At 44.1% G+C, this 19,502-nt stretch overlaps 1 protein-coding gene across 1 annotated transcript in view; it reads right to left on the bottom strand.

The window, feature by feature from the left end:
* The window catches only part of WWC2 (WW and C2 domain containing 2), a 1,026,812-nt gene that overhangs the window by 431,391 nt on the left and 575,919 nt on the right, over nucleotides 1-19,502 (bottom strand). The window contains exon 6 of the mRNA XM_078677991.1: nucleotides 6,645-6,774. Within this exon, the coding sequence (XP_078534117.1) occupies nucleotides 6,645-6,774 (130 nt within the window). The remainder of the gene's footprint in view (nucleotides 1-6,644; nucleotides 6,775-19,502) is intronic.

Here is a 19,502-nt window from a genome sequence, read left to right as displayed (position 1 = left end):
AGGCGCTACCAGACTGCCGTATAGGCCAGTGAGACCCTGCACTTGCCACCTATCACACTAATAGTAATAGTAACCTGCCCAGCTCCACAGAGTAATACTCGCCAAAGGAAAATGTCCTACAGAACTGAGCCCTTTGTCATAAAATATTTGGAGTAGAAGGATTTGTCGAGTCCTAGCTGTAATAAATGACGCGGACTCGAGGGATCTTTCTGCTGCTTTATTGATACGTCTGTTCCCTTTCCCTCCCTACTCTACTCTGCCCATTTCCTTCTCTGACCCCTCCCTGTCCGGTCCCTCCCACATCTCCACCCCCCAACTACTAGAATGCTAACTGACACTCTTACAGGATTAAGTCCGACAGCCAATTCAGTAGAGCAAACAATGGCTCACACTTATCCTGCGGTATTCTTGCTGTTTACATAATAAAACATGTAATAAAATAATAAACCAATATGGGAAGAATACTACCAAATGATCAATTGTAAAACAGTGGGCCCTCATGTTTCAGTTTAAGGCAAAGAGACATTCTCCACTTTTTATTTTATAACTTAAAAAAACAGTGAAAAAACAATCTGCTGCATTCATGAAAACCATCGCGTGATACGACGTGTCGGTATTTCCAGTAATATGGCTTTCCGAGTTCGAGTTGTAACTCACAGCAGCATGGCCTCGACTGGCTCCACTTTCATGGATAAAACCTGGGTTACGACCTCTCCCGAGCATATGCTACAAGCCTGTGAGCTCTGGTGCTTGTTTCGAAATCGTTTTACCCAAGAGTCGGAGTACCACGGAAGGTGGACCGTGCACTTTTTAACGTCTGTTTGACATCTCTATTCATAGGTACGTCAACCACCTCTGGGAGGTAAAAAAGCACGTACCTGCATCTCCCCTCTTCTTAAACAAAGCAAAAGTCAATCATGTTGGCAGTGACTCGTCATTTCAATGACAATATGAACATATTTACAGTTCTTCAATTAGCCGCACGGGTCTTCGAATGGTTCGTCGTGGTCTCAGATACACTTCCGAGTTCTCATTTTCAGACTCAGCGTGATACTCGGGCTTTGACGAAGCGCTGCTGGCTACCGCACTTTCACCAGCCAAGACTCTTGACGAATCGGCAAGGGCATCTTTGACTGCAGAAGGGCATTTTATAAAGTGTTATACGTTTCTTGTGATTCTCTTATTTTCAGACTCCGCAGTGATCATAGTCCCTTTTTGCTGGGTGACCATCAACGGCTCAGCTCGATATCGACAGTCCGTTTTCCTCTGTTGCTCCTGTTTGACTAACACCCAGTCTCCTTCATGAATGGACGGAGTTCTGGCTCTCCTCCGGGCATCCGCATACGATTTCATTTTCTCTTTGCACTTTCGATCCGCGACAGCAATGTCGTCATGTTCGAGTCCATGCTTGTCGGACTGTAGAGCATCATCCAGAGTGGGTATCCTGGTCCGTATGGATCGCCCCAACATTAAAGTAGCCAGGCACTTGCCAGTGGTCGCGTGTGGATTTGTGCTGTATGCTCGCAAGACTTCGTTTAAGGCAACTTGTGGATCCTTCTTGTCAAGTGCTGCTTGTTGGAGTGTCTTTTTCAGAGTGGCCATAAATCGTTCAAAAATGCCATTGGCCTGCGGCCACAGAGGGGTAATCTTGCGATGTTTGAAACTAAGGTGCTTGGCAAACTCCCTAAACTCCTGACCGTTGAAGGGTGGTCCATTATCTGTTTTGATTGTCTTAGGTATGCCCCAGGCAGCGAAGACTTCATCCAGAACAGCGATGGTAAAGGCAGCTTTTGTGGACGAGACAAACTGGGCGATGGGGAATCTTGAATACTCGTCCATGACGACTAGGATGTATTTCCCGGATTGAAGAGGACCAAAGAAGTCCAGGGCAACATCTTGCCAGACGCCATTGGGTAGTGTGGACATTTGCAGGGGAGCGGGCGGTTCTCCTTGACTCACCAGCTGACACTGAGGGCAGTCTTTGAGGGTCAGTTCTACCATCTGATCCAAAAGCGGAAACCACACCCTCTCTCTGAGCGCTCTTTTAGTCGCCACCACTCCGCGATGTCCTTCATGTGCCAGATTGATTACACATTGGCGAAGTTGCAAGGGAATGACTATTCTCTGGTCTCGGAGCACAAGGCCATCCTCCGTGACAGATAATTCATCTCTTACATGTTTGAACGCACTCGGTTCTTGCCTCTCACTCGGATCTCTGGTTTCATCCTCGTCTGAGTGTCGCCACGTGTTTGTTCGGAGATGATGCTTCACTTGTTGCAGGACAGCGTCTTGCGTGGTGGCATCCCAGATGGGCATCCCAGCAGGTGGCCTGGCCGGGTCAACCATGAAATGGATCTATTCCTCAGCAAGGGAAGACCCTGCTGTGGTTGTGATTTTGGGGTGCCTTGACATGTAATCAGCAGGCTTGGCAGCCTTCCCGGGTTTGTGTATGATGGTGCACGTGTATTCCTGAAGACGGAGTCCCCATCGTTCTATCCTGGGAGGCATTTTAGCTCGTGGATTGCCAAAAATGGTGACTAAGGCTTGGTGGTCTGTGACTAATGTGAAATGTTTGCCATATACAAAGATATGGAAATGCTCGCAGGCCCATACGACGGCTAAGCTCTCCTTCTCGGGCTGAGAATAAGCTCTTTCTGTGTCTGTGAGACTCCTGCTGGCATACGCAATGATGTGTCGCTGGTCGGTATCATGGTCAAACTGTGCCAGGATGGCGCCTAGGCCAACGGGGCTGGCGTCAACTGTAATTTCTGTTTTCCTCTTAGGATTAAAGTACGCTAAGTTGTTTGCGGATTCAACTGCCTTTTTGATCTCCTGATAGGCTTGCTCACATTGTGGTGTCCAGTTGAAAGGCTGCCCTTGTTTGGTGAGATTGCGCAAGGGATAGCTGATGGTGGCATAGTCTTGTATGTATCGAGCACAATAGCACGCCATTCCTATAAAGGATCTCACATCCCCTACATCCTGAGAGCTCTTTGTGTCGTTCAACGCTGCTACTTTCTCAGGGTCTGGCTTCATCCCTGCTCCCGAGAATATATGTCCAAAGAATTTAAACGTGGACTTGGGAAATTCAAATTTTTCTTTATTCAATGTGAGGTTCGCGTCTAAAAGGGCATGACAAACTCTGTCCAGTGCTGTGTCATGTTCCTGCACTGTTGCACCATAAACTAGTATATCGTCACTGTAATTTAGGGCATTCGGAATGTGGTGGATTGTCCTCCTTATATCTTCTTGAAATATGTCCGTTGCGGAGGAGACTCCAAAACTGAGCCGCTTATATCTGAAAAGTCCAAGATGAGTAGCAAACGTGGTGATGGGCCATGATTTTTCCTGTAACTCAAGTTGATGGTATCCTTTATTAAGTTCCAACTTGGAGAAGACTTGGGCTCCGTTGAGGGACGCAATCATGTCACTCAGATGTGGCCCAGGATGTCGCTCTCGCTCAATGGCAGTATTGGGTACCCTCATGTCAACGGAGAGGCGCACTTTGTTTGGGGTACCCTTTTTTGGCACAATCACTACTGGCAAAACCCATGGAGTGGGTCCGTCAGTTCTCTCAATGATGTCAGCTTGTAGCAACTCTTGTAATTCCTCTTCAACGGCTTTTTGGAGATGAAATGGGACCCTTCTATGATCCTGAGCTACAGCGGTCACCTGCTCGTTGATGTGTAAGCGCACTTGACAGCAGGCCATCTTCCCAAGCCCGGTGAACAGTTTGGGAAACTTGTGGATGATGTCTGCGTCGTCACTTACACGATATAGGATCTCCACCAGCCGGAGTCGTTCGGCTGTGGGGAGGCTGAGAAGACAGTCAGCTTCTGGTTCTTCAATCACGTGTATATGAGTGAATATTGTGAGTGAGAGTGGTTGCAAACTTTCCCAGACAGGGAAAAGGTTTTTTAGACATCCACGTGTACACCCTTACATGCGCTGGACTTAGTGGAGGAATTGGATTCATTATCCGATATTCTGTCACTGGAACACAGTTCAGGGATACGCCACTGTCGAGCACAAATTTGGTCGCGTGACCACCTACACGGATATCAAGTCGCGGGTATTTCTTTAGTTGATCAGGGTCAGCCACCATGCAGATATATTCTTCACTGTCCTGGGACGCAGGAGATGGTGACCTCGACTCTTGCGACGGTGACCTTCTCGACCAGTATGATCTGTGTGATGTCCCACTCGATTGTGAAAATCCTGTGGAAGATCTTCGGTGATCACGGACCGCTTTGGCGTGGTGACGTGTGGTCGTCGGACGAGAAGACCTTCCAGGGTCTTTCTGCTTGTCTCTTCGGTATTCTCCGCAGACATTTTCAAAATGGTTATCTCTTCCGCATTTCCGGCATTGTTGTCCAAGAGCGGGACATGCATCAGTGTGGGGAAAACGTATCCGCACCGGTAGCATTTGAGCGGACGTTCCCGTCTCCTGTCCCTTTTGCTTGAACCATGACGTCTGCGACCCGTGTGTTGATGATGAGTTTTTGGTCTCGATGTTCTTTGTCTGTCACGAGGGGACCTGCGAGTGGTGCATGATTGAAGTCGGAAGGCTTGTTCACCCTTCTCCGTGCGTCCTGCCTCCATCTTCTTGGCGTGTTCCTCCGCCTGGTCATGAACTCTAGTCATCTCCTCGATCTCATCTAAGGTATACATTTTCTTTAATAGTCGGCGCCTTAGGGACTCTGATTGACAGCCCTTTATGATGCGTAACCTGAGAGCATCTTCAGTGGAAAATGCATCAAATTCACAGTAGCGAGCTAGCCGTCGAAGCCGTGTGATGAACGTGCTCATTGGTTCTTCCTTCTCCTGCGACGTTAGGTTGAAGGTTTACCTCTCATAGTCGACATTCTTTTTGTGTAGAAACTTCCTATTTAGTGCATCACGCACTTTGGTGTAGGATCCGGCATCTTCAGTGGGCAGTTCCTTGATGAGTTGACTAACCTCCTTTCCTACAAGGTTAACGCAAAGCAATTAATTTCTGATCTTCTTGGGACCCTTGCATGAAATCTTCAAAGTTCTCAATCCATTCTTGCCATCTGAGTGCCATTCCTCCTCCAGCCACAAGCGCGAGTGGTTCAGGTAGGCGCAAGAAGGAGACACCCATCATGCCTGGTCTGCTGGTGCCAGCTGGGGCTTGGGCTCTCCGTGAAGGTGAACCTGACATCTTTGAAACTTATTTTGTTACGCTTGCTGTATTTTCAAACAGTCACTTTATGGCTTCGGGGATTTCACTGCCCCTATCCGCTAGTGGGTACGGGTGCTTGTTAAATGCCTGTTCTTCTTCCCCTTCGTTATGCTCCAGTCATTTCTGCACAAGTTCGTGGCACTAAAATATCGGTTTTGAATCTGTATGTGCTAGTACTTATTTGGGAACCCCTTGCTGCCTGACTTGACAATGGCCACCGGCTATCCCTGACAGGGGATAGGTAGAAAAAGCCGGACTTTAAGATGGCTGCCGTCGTCAAAATCTCACTTCCCACGAGATTTGCCAGAGCTTCACATATCCCCGGGGCCTCAGCATACACGAGCAGGCACTCACCGGGTGGGCGATCACAGCGATCAATCAGGCACAGTGCCGAAGACTGGGGTGGCCTCCCGGCATCAGGTGGCGAATTCTTAGGCAGCAGGTAAACCGGAGCGGGCTCTCTGCATCCGAGCTACTTCAGGGGCAGCACACGTGGCTGGGGTGGGCACCCAGCTCTCGGCGCACGTCCGCGCTCACAGGCATCAACCTCCACCGCTTACAGGTCGGGGAGATCGGGACAGAATGCGGCTTATGCTTATGCCGAGGTGGGCACCAGATGAGCGCGCTTGTCGCGACACTATACATGCGGTGCTACGGGAACAGGTCCATCAATCTCTGGGAGCAACGCGTTCAGGCAATGCGGTGCATCCCACCTTCGTCGCCAGTTGTCGAGTCCTAGCTGTAATAAATGACGCGGACTCGAGGGTTCTTTCTGCTGCTTTATTGATACGTCTGTTCCCTTTCCCTCCCTACTCTACTCTGCCCATTTCCTTCTCTGACCCCTCCCTGTCCGGTCCCTCCCACATCTCCACCCCTCAACTACTAGAATGCTAACTGACACTCTTACAGGATTAAGTCCGACAGCCAATTCAGTAGAGCAAACAATGGCTCACACTTATCCTGCGGTATTCTTGCTGTTTACATAATAAAACATGTAATAAAATAATAAACCAATATGGGAAGAATACTACCAAATGATCAATTGTAAAACAGTGGGCCCTCAGGTTTCAGTTTAAGGCAAAGAGACATTCTCCACTTTTTATTTTATAACTTAAAAAAACAGTGAAAAAACAATCTGCTGCATTCATGAAAACCATCGCGTGATACGACGTGTCGGTATTTCCAGTAATATGGCTTTCCGAGTTCGAGTTGTAACTCACAGCAGCATGGCCTCGACTGGCTCCACTTTCATGGATAAAACCTGGGTTACGACCTCTCCCGAGCATATGCTACAAGCCTGTGAGCTCTGTTGCTTGTTTCGAAATCGTTTTACCCAAGAGTCGGAGTACCACGGAAGGTGGACCGTGCACTTTTTAACGTCTGTTTGACATCTCTATTCATAGGTACGTCAACCACCTCTGGGAGGTAAAAAAGCACGTACCTGCATCAGATCTCGCTTCTCTTTCTCACCGGAGCTGATGGCTCTTCGGATGGACTTCAGCTCGCTAAGGATGGCTTTGGCTTCGCTGAGTTCATACCCACTCTGGCCTCCGGACATTTTATGATCGATCCTGCAAAGGAAGGGCGAACGAGACACATCAATACAAATACATACATACAAACGCAAACCTCTAATGACGTTGTTCAGAAATACAGTTTCCTGGTCCTATCCAAAAAGATACTTACGTTTTGGAATACATTTGCTGTGAGGCAAACAGAATTCCCCCACTTGACCTATTTGATCAACAATAAGGCTATCCCAGAAAAGCGAACATGATTCAAAGCACACGTCACCACAGAAGCCTATGCCCACAAAAGAACTTTTAATTGGAGTTAACTGACAGATTCAGTACAAATGACTCATTTTTGACACTTCTGTACTCTTCGCCCATTGGTACTGTTGGATTGAATACACAGAAAACCTCACTAGTGAAAGAGCGCGTACGGCTGCCATGGCAATCAAAAACAGGCAGTGCCAAAGACGATATGTCTTGCCTTTTAGGGAACTATTGGCTTTGTCAATAATTTTTTTTACAATGGTGTGCAGCATAGGTAAAACAGAAAACACTTTTTGGTGATGCTGCCCAGCATTGGCAAAAAAAAGAAAAAACCTATATGACGCGAACATAGTGGTTACTCGTCATGGTACTACTGGCACGCCGTCATTCAGTAGGCACCCATATGCATGATGAGACTGATTAGTGTGGGTGCCATTTTTTGTTTACCTACATAGGATAGTAGACACCATTGGATCGGTAAAAAAAAAATGTATCATGTGCTAAAGTGCTTTTTTTATAAAGGCAGAGCAGCCTGGCAGCATGGGACCTCCTAATAAATGGTAATGCTCTTTAATTACCACAAGGAGTGGAGAAGCAACAATGGAGCAAAAAGCAGCACTAAAGGGAGAGTGCAAGTGGGGAGAAGAGAGCAATTCAGAAAGCTTGGGCAGAGCATATGAGGATTTGGTGAGGGGGAAACTGCAAATGATGGAGACCCTGAAAGCACATGCACACTCACTGAGTGCTTTGAGAAAAAGTAAAGAGTAGCCCCCTAAATGAGATCCGTGGAAGGATACAAGTAAACCAAATAAAAGGATGGTAAAGAAGCCATGCTACAGGAGAGAGACAAACACAAGAAAAGAAATGCTAATCATTGAATTTGAAGCAAGAAAATTAGAGGGAATTAATCCAACCAGTGATAAAGAGAGGGCAGGCTCAAAGCCTACTGTAACTTTATGGTATGATCCACAAGAGGCTTTCACTTACCAGGCAACTAAAAGCAGTCTGGCAGGAGAGACTTAATCAGGGGAGTACCCCAGGCACATGCTTAATTCTGCCTGCACTCAGGCAATGACCCCTTAATGCATGCTCAGCTTTCTTATCCATAGTTGCAACGTCTGAAGCTACATTTACAGGTTGACAATATATGAAGAAGCTTTGTTTAGTGATTTTAATATTTCAGACTTGGTCGGCATGACTTTAAAAAGCAGAGATCGATTTTCTTTGTTGGGGTTTACCAGCGGCAGCTCCTCCACTAATGCAGAGGAGCGTTACCCCACTGCTTTTCAGGAGTGCAAAAAAGGAAACATAGAATGAGAATAGCACAATGTTATTATCATTTTATTTTTCAGTGCAAGCCAGGTTAGGGTAGGATGGGGAAGGGCAAGGGGAGGAGGAAATATGCGAACTTAAGTGTGCATGACGGTTTGGCTAGCTGGCTTGGGCCGTCCAAACAGTCATGCACAATTAGCATGTTCTCCACATGGCTGAATTGCACAGACTGGGTGGAGAACATGCACAGGCTCCCACTCCCTGTCTGAGCGCCGAACCAGTCCACTCATACCACTGGTGACAGCAGTGTCGTGATGGGGTTAGGGGAGCCTGTGTGCTTTCTGCATCCGGGAGTTAGGAGGAGAAGCGGAGGAGAGACGACCAAGGAGAGACATCGGCCGTGCAGACAGGGCCGGACTGGCTACCGGGTAGTTGTGTGTGCTGCCGAGCAGGGGAATGCTTTCGTTGATGGGGACCTGTGTGTGCAAAACGAAATTCGTTTTGCTTTTTTTTTTCAAAGCGCACGCAGGTCCCCATCAACGAAATACGCACATACCACGGAGAAATCATCCCCCTGCTCGGCAGCACACACAACTGACCGGTAGCCAGTCCGGCCCTGCGTGCAGAGGTAAGTGTTATATATCTTTTTCACTCGCCCCGCGTACAAGCCCCCACTGGTGTTTACCCTTTTTTTTTTTATCATTCAGAAGTAGCACATTTACTGTGAATATGCAGCCTTGTTAACAGTGCTGCGATCACCTCAACCAAGTTGCAAATTCTATTGCCCATTGTGTCTTCCTATTTCCCTTTTTTGGCTCAATATTCCACATCATGCCTCTGGCGAAGCTTGTGTTTACAGACCATTCTTTATGTGCCGCATTAATTGTGCACCTGGGAGGGCTCCATCCATCCCACTCCTCAAAATTAAGTTTGCACAAAGAACACAACAGAGCCTGTGCCCCCTTAAAGAAAAACCCGACACAATTTCAAAGAGTTGTATTACTTTCAATATTTATTTATGTGGTTTTTATATACTGCCTGACAGAGCCCTAAGGGACTCAAAAGTGCTGTTCATTAATTTAGAACAGATACCGAGAAATACTAAGAGACACGTGTAGCCTGACAAAATTCACATTATTAGTATGCTGCAGTCGAGGGATCTGATGAAACAATCCTTTTTAAAATCTTTCGGTAATTCAACTTAAGGATCTTACAGTCAGATATATAGAGAAATATATTGATCTTTAAGTTCAAGTGTCTCAATACAGTAGCACCCAAAATCTACTACTCTGCAGGTTTCCTTTTTCAGAGAGTATTTCGAATATTTTCTGCGGATTGCTGTTTTGTTCATACTGGTAAAAACAGGAGAGTGTGTTGTACCCCGGTAGGAAATATCAAGAAATGTGATCATGCACTTGCTTTTCCTCTGGACTCAGCTGAGTGGGACGCACAATGGTGCATTCCTACAACTCTTGTAGATGGAACAATATTGACTCTAGTCCCAGTTAACACCTGGTTGCCAGCAGGCGCGCAACACCCATTGGGCTCACCGGGCTTCAGCCCCCCCCGTCGTGTGTGTCAGCCCGGGCTGACACAGCTTCGCGGCTGGCGACGTTTTAATTGCAGCCGCACCAGAGTACTTCACAGGTCTGTAAAAGACCATTTAAATGTAAATGAGGCTTTTGTTATGTGTTTAGCCCTTCTTACATCCACTCTGGTTACGGCTGGAAGAATTAGCTCCCCCCCCCCCCCGAAATTTGACTCTAGTTGCCCGCCTGCCTCCTGTAGTCGCCTCCACCCACACACCTCTGCTGATTATTTAAAGTGGGATTGGTATTCTCTGGGGCACTGTAAACCCAGCCTGATGGCGTGAAGCGAGACTTTATTTGCTGGGAGGTGTGAAGGTTTTAACGTGACAGTGGAAAGAAAAAAAATGTGACTACCCAGAATCGTGAATGTCCTGAAAGCTGTCTCGTAGTAAATAGGCAATAGGCATTACGTGAATAGGGAAATTATGCAGTATTCTGCTTCAAGTTAAACAGGTCAAATTTGCTTGATGATGCTGAATCTATTTTGTTCTAAAAATAAACATTCCCTTGTGTTCAGGTTCTTAATAGCAAAGGTTGCCTAATAAAGGGGTTTCATCTCTGGCCAGAGCAACAATTCTTAAGGCTACAGTCTACACTATTTAGTGCGCCTTTTACTGGAAGTAGTGCATACCTAAACATATAGATAAGAGGTTATAGGACGACATATTGTAGATGGTAATATGACATTTCAAGTACCATCCCAATTATTTCCGCAGACTAAAAAAATATAATGGACAGGGTGCAACAGTTGCTGAAAGAATGCAAGTCGTGGGATAGGGGTGGGAGGTTACACTTCCTTACCCACATATGACATAGGCGTCCTACTGAATGAATCTCAACCAAATATACATTTGTTAGAAAGGAGGCTAAGATGTTGAAGCAAGTATCGTTTTTCAGTTCAGATGAGTTATGCGCCGCCGATAAAAAAAATAATGCCCCTCAGAAAGGTATGTGCTTTGGTTTTATGAGCACAAATACTATCCAGAAGTAAACTTAAGAGAATATGTTACAAACACACTTAAGTTTTCCCCAACTACATGTTTAGACTTTTGACGTTTCTGAAATCAATTTGACAACTATATCGATTAAACATAGAAAGAAAAGGAGGCAAGAAAATTTGGCAAACTGAGCTATTAAAAAGCTTCTAGGCAGGAGGCAGATGGGAATTGGGAATGCATTGAAACCCAGAATAAAAGGTGGCCATCTTTATTTAACATTACGCTTAAAAAAATTGAATATGATTAGGCAAGGTGTCCAAGCAAACTTTTGGATGGAATTGCTTCTCCTAAAACCAAGAAACAATTTATGTAAATGCACTCAACAACTGGTAAATGCCATTTACCATTCAGTGGCATTACATTGTGTCATAAGACCAACAAAAAATCACTAATGTATTTCCTCAAGTGGTTCTATGACAGGTGGTTTATTAACATCAAAGCAGAAAGCTACCCCCAGAGATTTGAGAGGAACTAGAGCAATAAAGTGGCAATGATTTACCTTACTAGTATTTATTTTAACATACAAATACTCCTATGTAAAAGAACACTTCTAAGGGAAATCTGTAAAAGTTGCAAGGAGATACAGGGATGAATCCTCTACCTCCCCCACACACCCCTCAGTTAATTGGACTTCATATACGTCCAGATAGACTGAATGACATAAAGTTACAACAGCCCTTTTATTAAGAAGCAGACAAAGCTGAAACATCTTTCCAAAATGGTCACACCGCCCTCTGTGCCAAATTGCATTGACTGAACAATGATGTTGATTTTACCCAAACGCACGTCTAGACATCTAGAAATGGTGAAAATAGGGTTCAGATAATGTCCTCTCCATCTCCGTTCTGATTAGAACAAACCCTGTTGGAGGGCTGCTTTCAACCGTGGCCTTGGAAGTAATGTTTTATTGTTCATTTTGAATTGTTGCGTATGAACATTTTTACCTAGCACAGATACCATGACAACCGCTGTGCTGTTTTTCCACGTTGAGAAGACTGCTTAAGTCCTCTTACAACTACTGGTTCATGGCAGTCAGTGCTTTAGAAATAATAGTTATTAAACTTGTTGCCTTAGAACTTTAAAAAAAAAAAAAAAAAAAGGAAATTATGCAGTATTCTCACGTTTCCCCATTCCTTGCGCTAGAAATGTCCAGTTAACGTTTTCTCTGCATTCTGGTTCTTGTAGTCCTAAATTTGTAACGGGATGAACACTTCTATACGTGCCTGAATTTACAGAAAAACATTAACTGGAAAAGCTACTCGCGCACAAAAACAGGAGGCCTGAAACCTGCTTGAACGTTGTGTAAATTGCTGAGGTTCAAAGAAGGGAATAAAGGAAGCATACTCTTTTATCTGCAGAACTTCTGCTGTTTGTAGACAATCCACGTTCACGAGTAGTTGTGAAAAAGTGGGTGTTCTCAAAGCTGCACTATAAAAAGAATGAACGTCTTCTGCTGAATGGGAATAGTGAAGCTGTTGGTGGAATGGCCAGGGGACGGCAGTGCAAAATGAACGTACCCAGCTACAGATGAGTGTACATATCTGCCAGGCTAAGATGATCATGACCGCATGACACTTTACTGACACGCATTAAAATAATTAAAGCATGGAAACCTTTCTTCCCCAGTTAAATTTCTATTTAGGCTGCGTGTAGCATGGATGCTTTAGCATCCGAGAATGTGATTTTAATTACCCTTTCGGAGAGGCCCAGAACCAACCCCTGCCAGCCCGCCTCTGAAAGGTTTCAACAACCCTCCCTGCCCCACACCTCTTGTTTTGTTTGAGACGGGCTGCCACCGAGGTGATATCCTTGACTGAATGCAGGGATTTCACCTAAGCACTTTTGGTGTGTTGAATTTGTATTCAGCTGTTTTAACAAGGCAACGCAGCAGCTGCTTGGAGGGGAACATTGGTCCCAGACGGAGATCTATGCTTGAAGATAGGTGGTGCATGTTGTTTTGGGCACATGTCAACGGTTCATGAGCGTCAAGGCACCTGGGACATCATGGGCATGGTGTTAGGATCGAGATTCAGTATGGACGAGCCTGCATAATTGCTGTCAAATTCACTCAGTCTCCTATGATGGTGAATATCAACAATGGTTGAGGTGAGGTCTGTCACTGACCCTTGGGAGGAAAAAGGGATAAGGGAGGAAAAAGGGATAAGGGAGAGAGAAAAGGGAGACCCCCCAAAAGATCACCACAAGGAGGCGCCAATCAATGCTTTGCCATGGTCCATCTATCAGAGGGAAAGTCTGGAGTAAGTTAGAGAAAATATGATCAAATACAAAGTAAGAAATGTGAACCAAAAGATCTCTACATTAGCACAGAGAATTTTACTGCTAACATTCAGAACAAGAGTGACACCAGTCTCCCAGCTGCCTGAATCCAGCCAGAGAACCTAAGAGAAGAAAGGCAGGATACTTTGCTGAGGTGGAAGACACTGTCAACCCCATAGATAGAAGTGAAGTAGCTGCAAGCTCCAGATTCAGGTCCACAGAGCCAACCCCATACGGAACAAAATAAAACTGTGGTGACACAAACATGTGATAGAGCATCGTGGAGTGAATGTAACTCACCAGCTGCTGTCGCAGGTGAGAATACTCAGGGGACTGTGGCTCTTATTCTATCTCTGCTCATCCCTTCCTGGGTGTGCTCCCATAACCAGTGTTCTACCAAATCTGTGCCATGAGTGTTTCCATCTTTGTGACCCCAATCTATACTGTCAACCAGTGCATCCTTCAGCCATAGCCTGTTTGGAATTCTCCTTCGACGGGACAGATCAGTCCTACCAATTCTGACACTTTTCATCAATAGTTGAGATACGTTAATGCAGAGGGCAGGCACAGTCCTCACATAGTCATTGTGTTCCAAGAGAGACACACAATGCAGGGCGTATTATATTGTATTTGTAGAGCACTTACTACCCCTATGTGCGATGCTGAAGCACTTGTCCATGCGGGTAGCAGGTTACACCTTATGCTTGTGTGGTTGGAAGAGTGTTGTCTTTGCTTTGAGCCTCTGTGGAAAGCGTCTCCATGCGGTGCATGATGAATACCAGGGTGCAGTTTTGTAATGCGGAATCGCCACTTCTGTTTCTCAGGTTGGCCTGAGCATTACCTGATCCTGATTGTCTGCCATTTTAGCTCCGCCCCCCTTGATTACCTTTAGCCACGCCCCTTATTTGCTATGTTAGCCACCCCCGAAGTTAAGACCTAGTTGCGCCCCTGGTTGCCAGTGCCCGGATCAGGTTTCTACCCAAGAACCGTGTGCTAAAACCTACTGTCTTTTAAGGTTAACAATGTCATGGCATGCTGTGCCACTCAAACCGCAACTGCGTTATTCTTCCTGTAATTAAGACGGGCACGGACGGAGGGCCCTTTGAAACGTAAGATGGCGGCCTTCCTGTTTAAAATGAATGGCAGTGGAAGGGTTTCAAAGTGGCAGGCCTAATTCCTACAACAACTGTCCTTTGTTTTCCTGTGGTATGCAGCTGACAGTTCCTTAAACAGGCCTTGGATACCTACCAAAACTGCCTGCAAGAAAGCTCTTTTAAAACAATACTCCGTTGTTAAATTATTAGAAGAAACGCGTCGTGCTTGTCTAGATTTTAATCCTTGCTGGGAGAGTTGAGAGGATAATACCTCTGCCTGTGTGTTGGGAAATCTGTGTATTAACGAAAGCCTGATGTGGGCTTTAAAAAAATTCGGGTGCACATATCTTTGAGCTTTTTAAGAAACAAAATGGTGATAACTCCGTTACTCTGTGCACAATATGTATGTAATGTATACAACCTAGCCTACGTAAGAATACTGGAAGGAATGTAACATTGTACATTCAGACCGGGGTACTGGCTTAGCCCAGTCACGCTCCACGGGTTCAAGTGCCAGTCGCATTCCACTAACTTACTGCACTGCTCAATGTGCAGACAAGCATGTCTTGCAGGTTGCAAGTTCATAGGGGGCACACCTGTGCACTAGGGCTGAGCTCACTGACCCATCAATTAGTAATAACAACCCAGTCAGGTTTTTAAGATGCCTCCAGTGAATATGTATGAAGAGAGTTAACATTAGACCTTCAGTGAAGAGACTTTGCATATAATACATGGGATTCTGCAATCCCTCTATAAAAACCAGTCTCTAATTACTTTATAATTAGCGAATTGTGACACACCCAGTCACTCATTATAAAGATTATAATAACTTAATACAGTTGAGATCTGGCATCACAATGCTGCTGCCAGCAGCATAAGGAAAAGCAGGTCAGGTCATGGGGCCAATTGAAATGACAATTGGCTTTTCTTTCTTCAGCTCTGTTTTTCTAGCTGTAAAGTGACAACCAGAAAGAAGATTCATTGAAGCATGTTTACTTTTTGCACTCCTTAGGAAATTATAGAAAAGTTAGAATATGTTTGCATGCTTCTACCCTAAAAGCTACTGTGTATTTTTAAAATATATAAAAAAACTGACTTGCATTAAGCTGATTCTAACATCTTCTTTCAACAAATACCTCACGGCTTTTTTGATGCATTTAATTTTGCATTAGAGATTCCATTTTTGTCCTTCATGTTTGCAAACATGCTCTCTTTTTTTAAATAAAATAACTAAAAGGATAGAAATGGGCTGTGGAAAAGGTGATGGTATGACCATATATTATAAGCGTTAAGAAACCCCGCTCAACATGATAAGGATATTGGCCCACATGCATCATTGTTACATTTTGCACTTCCTAATTTGCGAAAAATAAGGAATCGCAAATTAAGAAGTGCAAAATGCTATGCATCATTATTTTCGGTATTCATTTGGGATTCGGTAAAAATCGCAATTTTTACCGAATCCCAAATGAATACCGAATTCTTAAGTACATTTTCGCAATTCCCATTGATTCCTATGGGCCAAAAGGCCCATAGGAGTCAATGGGAAGGCATCAGCAAATTGCGAGTGGCACTTAGAAAATTTCATGGGTGCAGGGGGGGGTCCAAAGGACCCCCCCATGCACCCCTGAAATGTATTTTTCGCATCATGTTTCACACACACATGTCCTAAGGACATGTGTGAGTGAAACATGAATGTTGAAAAAAACCATTTTCAACATTTTAAACACTTTTTCCAAATTTACCGAGTGGTTCAACCACTCGGTAAATTTGGCACCCTAACTGCGAATTTCCACTTGTAAAAGTAATGATGCATTGCTTTTAAGAAATCGCACATAATCGACTTCTTAAAAGCACCCGCAATTTTAGAACTCGCAACAATGTTACGAATTCTAAAATTGCTTCATGCATCCCAAAAAGCACTTTTGCATTCGCAAACGGCCGATTTTAAGGAATCGCACCGTTTGCGACTACAAAAATGCTTGATGCATGTGGGCCATTGTAATTCACCTTGAAGTTACACAAGGAACTCGGCCTTCAGCCTCGTTTTGCTATATGGTTATGGAGCTCCTTTGTGACTTACAATATCCTTATAATGTTCGGCAGGAGTTACCTTATCCCATATATAAATTGGTCAACCTGAAAACATAACTGACTTTCCCCCTTTGGGTATGCACAAGGAGAATCTGTGTTTCTGCGCTCTTTTGAGCCTTAAATTTCACTTACTTTCAACAGTAGAGTGTAGCTTCAGCCCACTTAAGACGAATATCAGATATTACTAAGCATCACTTTTCCACATATGCCTTTACACTGGAGGGCAGTGAAATGTTTTGTCCTTAACAATGCATGGCTCCACACTTCACGTCATTATAATCTTGAAAAATGCATTTCAGTTGCTCCTTTCATAACAGAGCCATATGCAGTCTGTATAGTCAGAGAAACACTTTCAAGATAAATCAGGGCAAAGTGCTTCTAACTATTCAGAAATCAAAATAGGATTTTGAACAAATGTTTTCTATCTTGTCTCCCTCTTCATTAATGTTGACAATGATGACATCACAAATTAGTATCAGTTCCCTCATCAAGGATATCAGTGATCACAAAACCATTTGCATCAATAAAAATATTAAGCAGAAGTTGTATTGCATTGAACTGCCCAGTTCCAGTCTGTGGTTGGTGCAGATTCTTTGGGTGCGCCTGGTGCAGAACCAGACTATGCACTATATTACAAAACCAGGTGGTCTCCCTACTGTTAACAAAAAATTACAGCTGCATTGGGGACAGTATAGCAAGGAAAGACAGAGTGCAGGTTTCCAGTCATGCCATCTTTTACTGAACCGGATGGCATGACTTTGAAGGGGATTGGAGGGCAGGCATGCCCTGACAAGCAGGTGCAGTGCATGACTGCACTGCTTCCTGGTTGATGCACATGGTGTACCTGATCTCCCCGAAAAGACACCAATGAGATGGCTGTACTAACTGTGCACCACTTTCTAGGTGGTCCACAGTCACTGCACCTCCGAGAGCCTGTTTGCACATGTGCTTGCGTGGGAAAAATGGCGGTGGCACAGGCCAACAATATTCCCTAAGCTGCATAGGACCACTACACAAAGGAAGTAACAGAGTGCCCCGTGAGATTACGCTGCTAAAAACTGTGGGCGTGGGCATTTGGTATTACAGAAGGAGCTGCACAAGCATCTGCAGCCGCTATTGTTATATGGAACTGTTCTGGGAACACAAGAACTAGGATTAATGCAACCCTGCGGCACTTAGTGTATACAGTAACAGGAAAGTAAATCAATAAGAATATGAGGAGTCATCAAGATGAAAACATGTATGATTTGTGCATCTTATTAAAGTTGTTTTTAAAATAGTCAGTGATCATTTGCAAGTTGTCTATATAGGAATTTTGCAATTTCTGCTGTTGCAGATCTGTTTTTCTCGGTTACCCCTCCAGGGCCCTTTAGTAAAACATCAATTAAAATAGAACTCACATGACTAAATTTCTTGAAAGATATATTTCTTTTGGCCCTGACTAAGATGGCAGCAGAAACATGATTCCACTGCTTGGGTCCATTCTCCTCCAAAATGAGGCATTAGCTTTATACCCGCTCCGTGCATCTACGGGCCCAAGGCATTATTAGAGCCCACCGGAACACACTAACCAGGCGAAGCTGAGAGTCTGAGACCAGACAGCATCGCAACACACAAAAAGGTGTAAATGTATTCGAAGGCTTGAACACCTTGCACAGCAACCAAGATATAGAGGATATCAACTCTGGAAGAACTGATTAAGGCTGTAGATAGGTGGAAAGTACAAGGACGAAGCCCACACAGTCAGTAAGGGGAAGACTTGGGCGTGAGCCAAGAATGAGTGTTGCAGCATAAGTACAGTAGTCAGATAATCATCCTATGGAACCACATTAGTCATTTATCTGCATATAAGCCAATATCACACTACAGCCAGGATTTAAGGGGAAAACTTCCTAGACAAGAGAAAGGGGGGAATTGGGTAGGGATGGCGGAGAGAGATAAAGCCTAACCTCAGAGCCCAGGACACTAATTTTATCCTGCATACATCATGTGTGTAGTAATATATAAAGCAATTCAACACCATATGTAAAACGTCTTCCCTAGTTATTTTGCACCAAAGGCATCTAGAGGACAGGCCTGAATTGATTTTGTTTATTTAGTTGCAGCTAGAAACGTCTTGTGCAAAAAACGAAAATGTATTTACTTGAAACAGGAACTGGTTGAAATCTTTTTTAAATGCTGGTCTTATTCCTTTTCCGTAATGGACTATGTGCACCCGACTTGTCTTTAGCTGATGTCACTTTACCACTGCAAACTTGTTGCAAAGTTCTACAAATATTGTTAATCAGTCCCTCATCCTTGGTTAGATTCAACATGTTCCTCATGATCCAAGTTGCTTCCTGTGAGCCTGAGAATGTTCTCTGTATTTCCCTAGCCCTATATGGCAAATGTGCATACTGAAGAAATTGACCCGTTCCAATACCTATGCATGCATGGGTGGCAACTTTTTAATGTTTTTTATTATAAGGATTTACAAACATTAAAAATAAAGTACTGCTGACAGAGCCAATGCCAGAGCTTGCTTTTTGTGCAATTCTTTTGGGTTTCCCTTGTACATCTTTCTCGGCAAGCGAATAACATAATTGAATTACTTCAACTATCCATCTTGCTATTGTTCCTTTTGATAAAGATGTTCCCTTTAAATTGTAGCATGTGCTATCATTGACGAGTTCTTATTTAGTTTGATGTGAGTAATATATAATAACTATCCTTCTAAAGTCTTGCATGGCTAGAACTTTTTCATCTTTTGTTTTTGAATGTTGAAAAAAGGCAGGTTTGTTGATAGACTGATGAACATGAAACAATTACACAACTTTAGGTATAAAGTTAGTATTGGTTTTCATTATAACATTGACTTTATAGTTTGTAAGAATGATTACTTGACAGTAAAGATTAAATCTCACTTGCTCTGTGTAAGGAAATTATTACTTTGAGGATCTGTTTTTGTAATATAAGGTGTTTAAGCGAAAGTTCTGGTTCAACAATTGTAATCCTGTTAAAACTAAATTGAGATTTCACGTAGGATGTAGTACTGATTTAGGTGGGTTTCCCTATTCTGCCCTTTCTAGTTGATTACTGCTATTCTGAACAGGTTTGTCCCCTCTTCTCCTGTACCACATACTACAATTGCAGTATATATAAGTGAGGCGTAAGATAGCTTTAACTTTATTAAGAACATTAGATATTGCACAAAAACA

Source organism: Lissotriton helveticus, chromosome 2_2 (assembly GCF_964261635.1).
Source record: "Lissotriton helveticus chromosome 2_2, aLisHel1.1, whole genome shotgun sequence".
NCBI lineage: Eukaryota > Metazoa > Chordata > Amphibia > Caudata > Salamandridae > Lissotriton > Lissotriton helveticus.
Note: the sequence above shows the minus strand (reverse complement) of the source record. Positions and strands in the feature narration are given on the sequence as shown.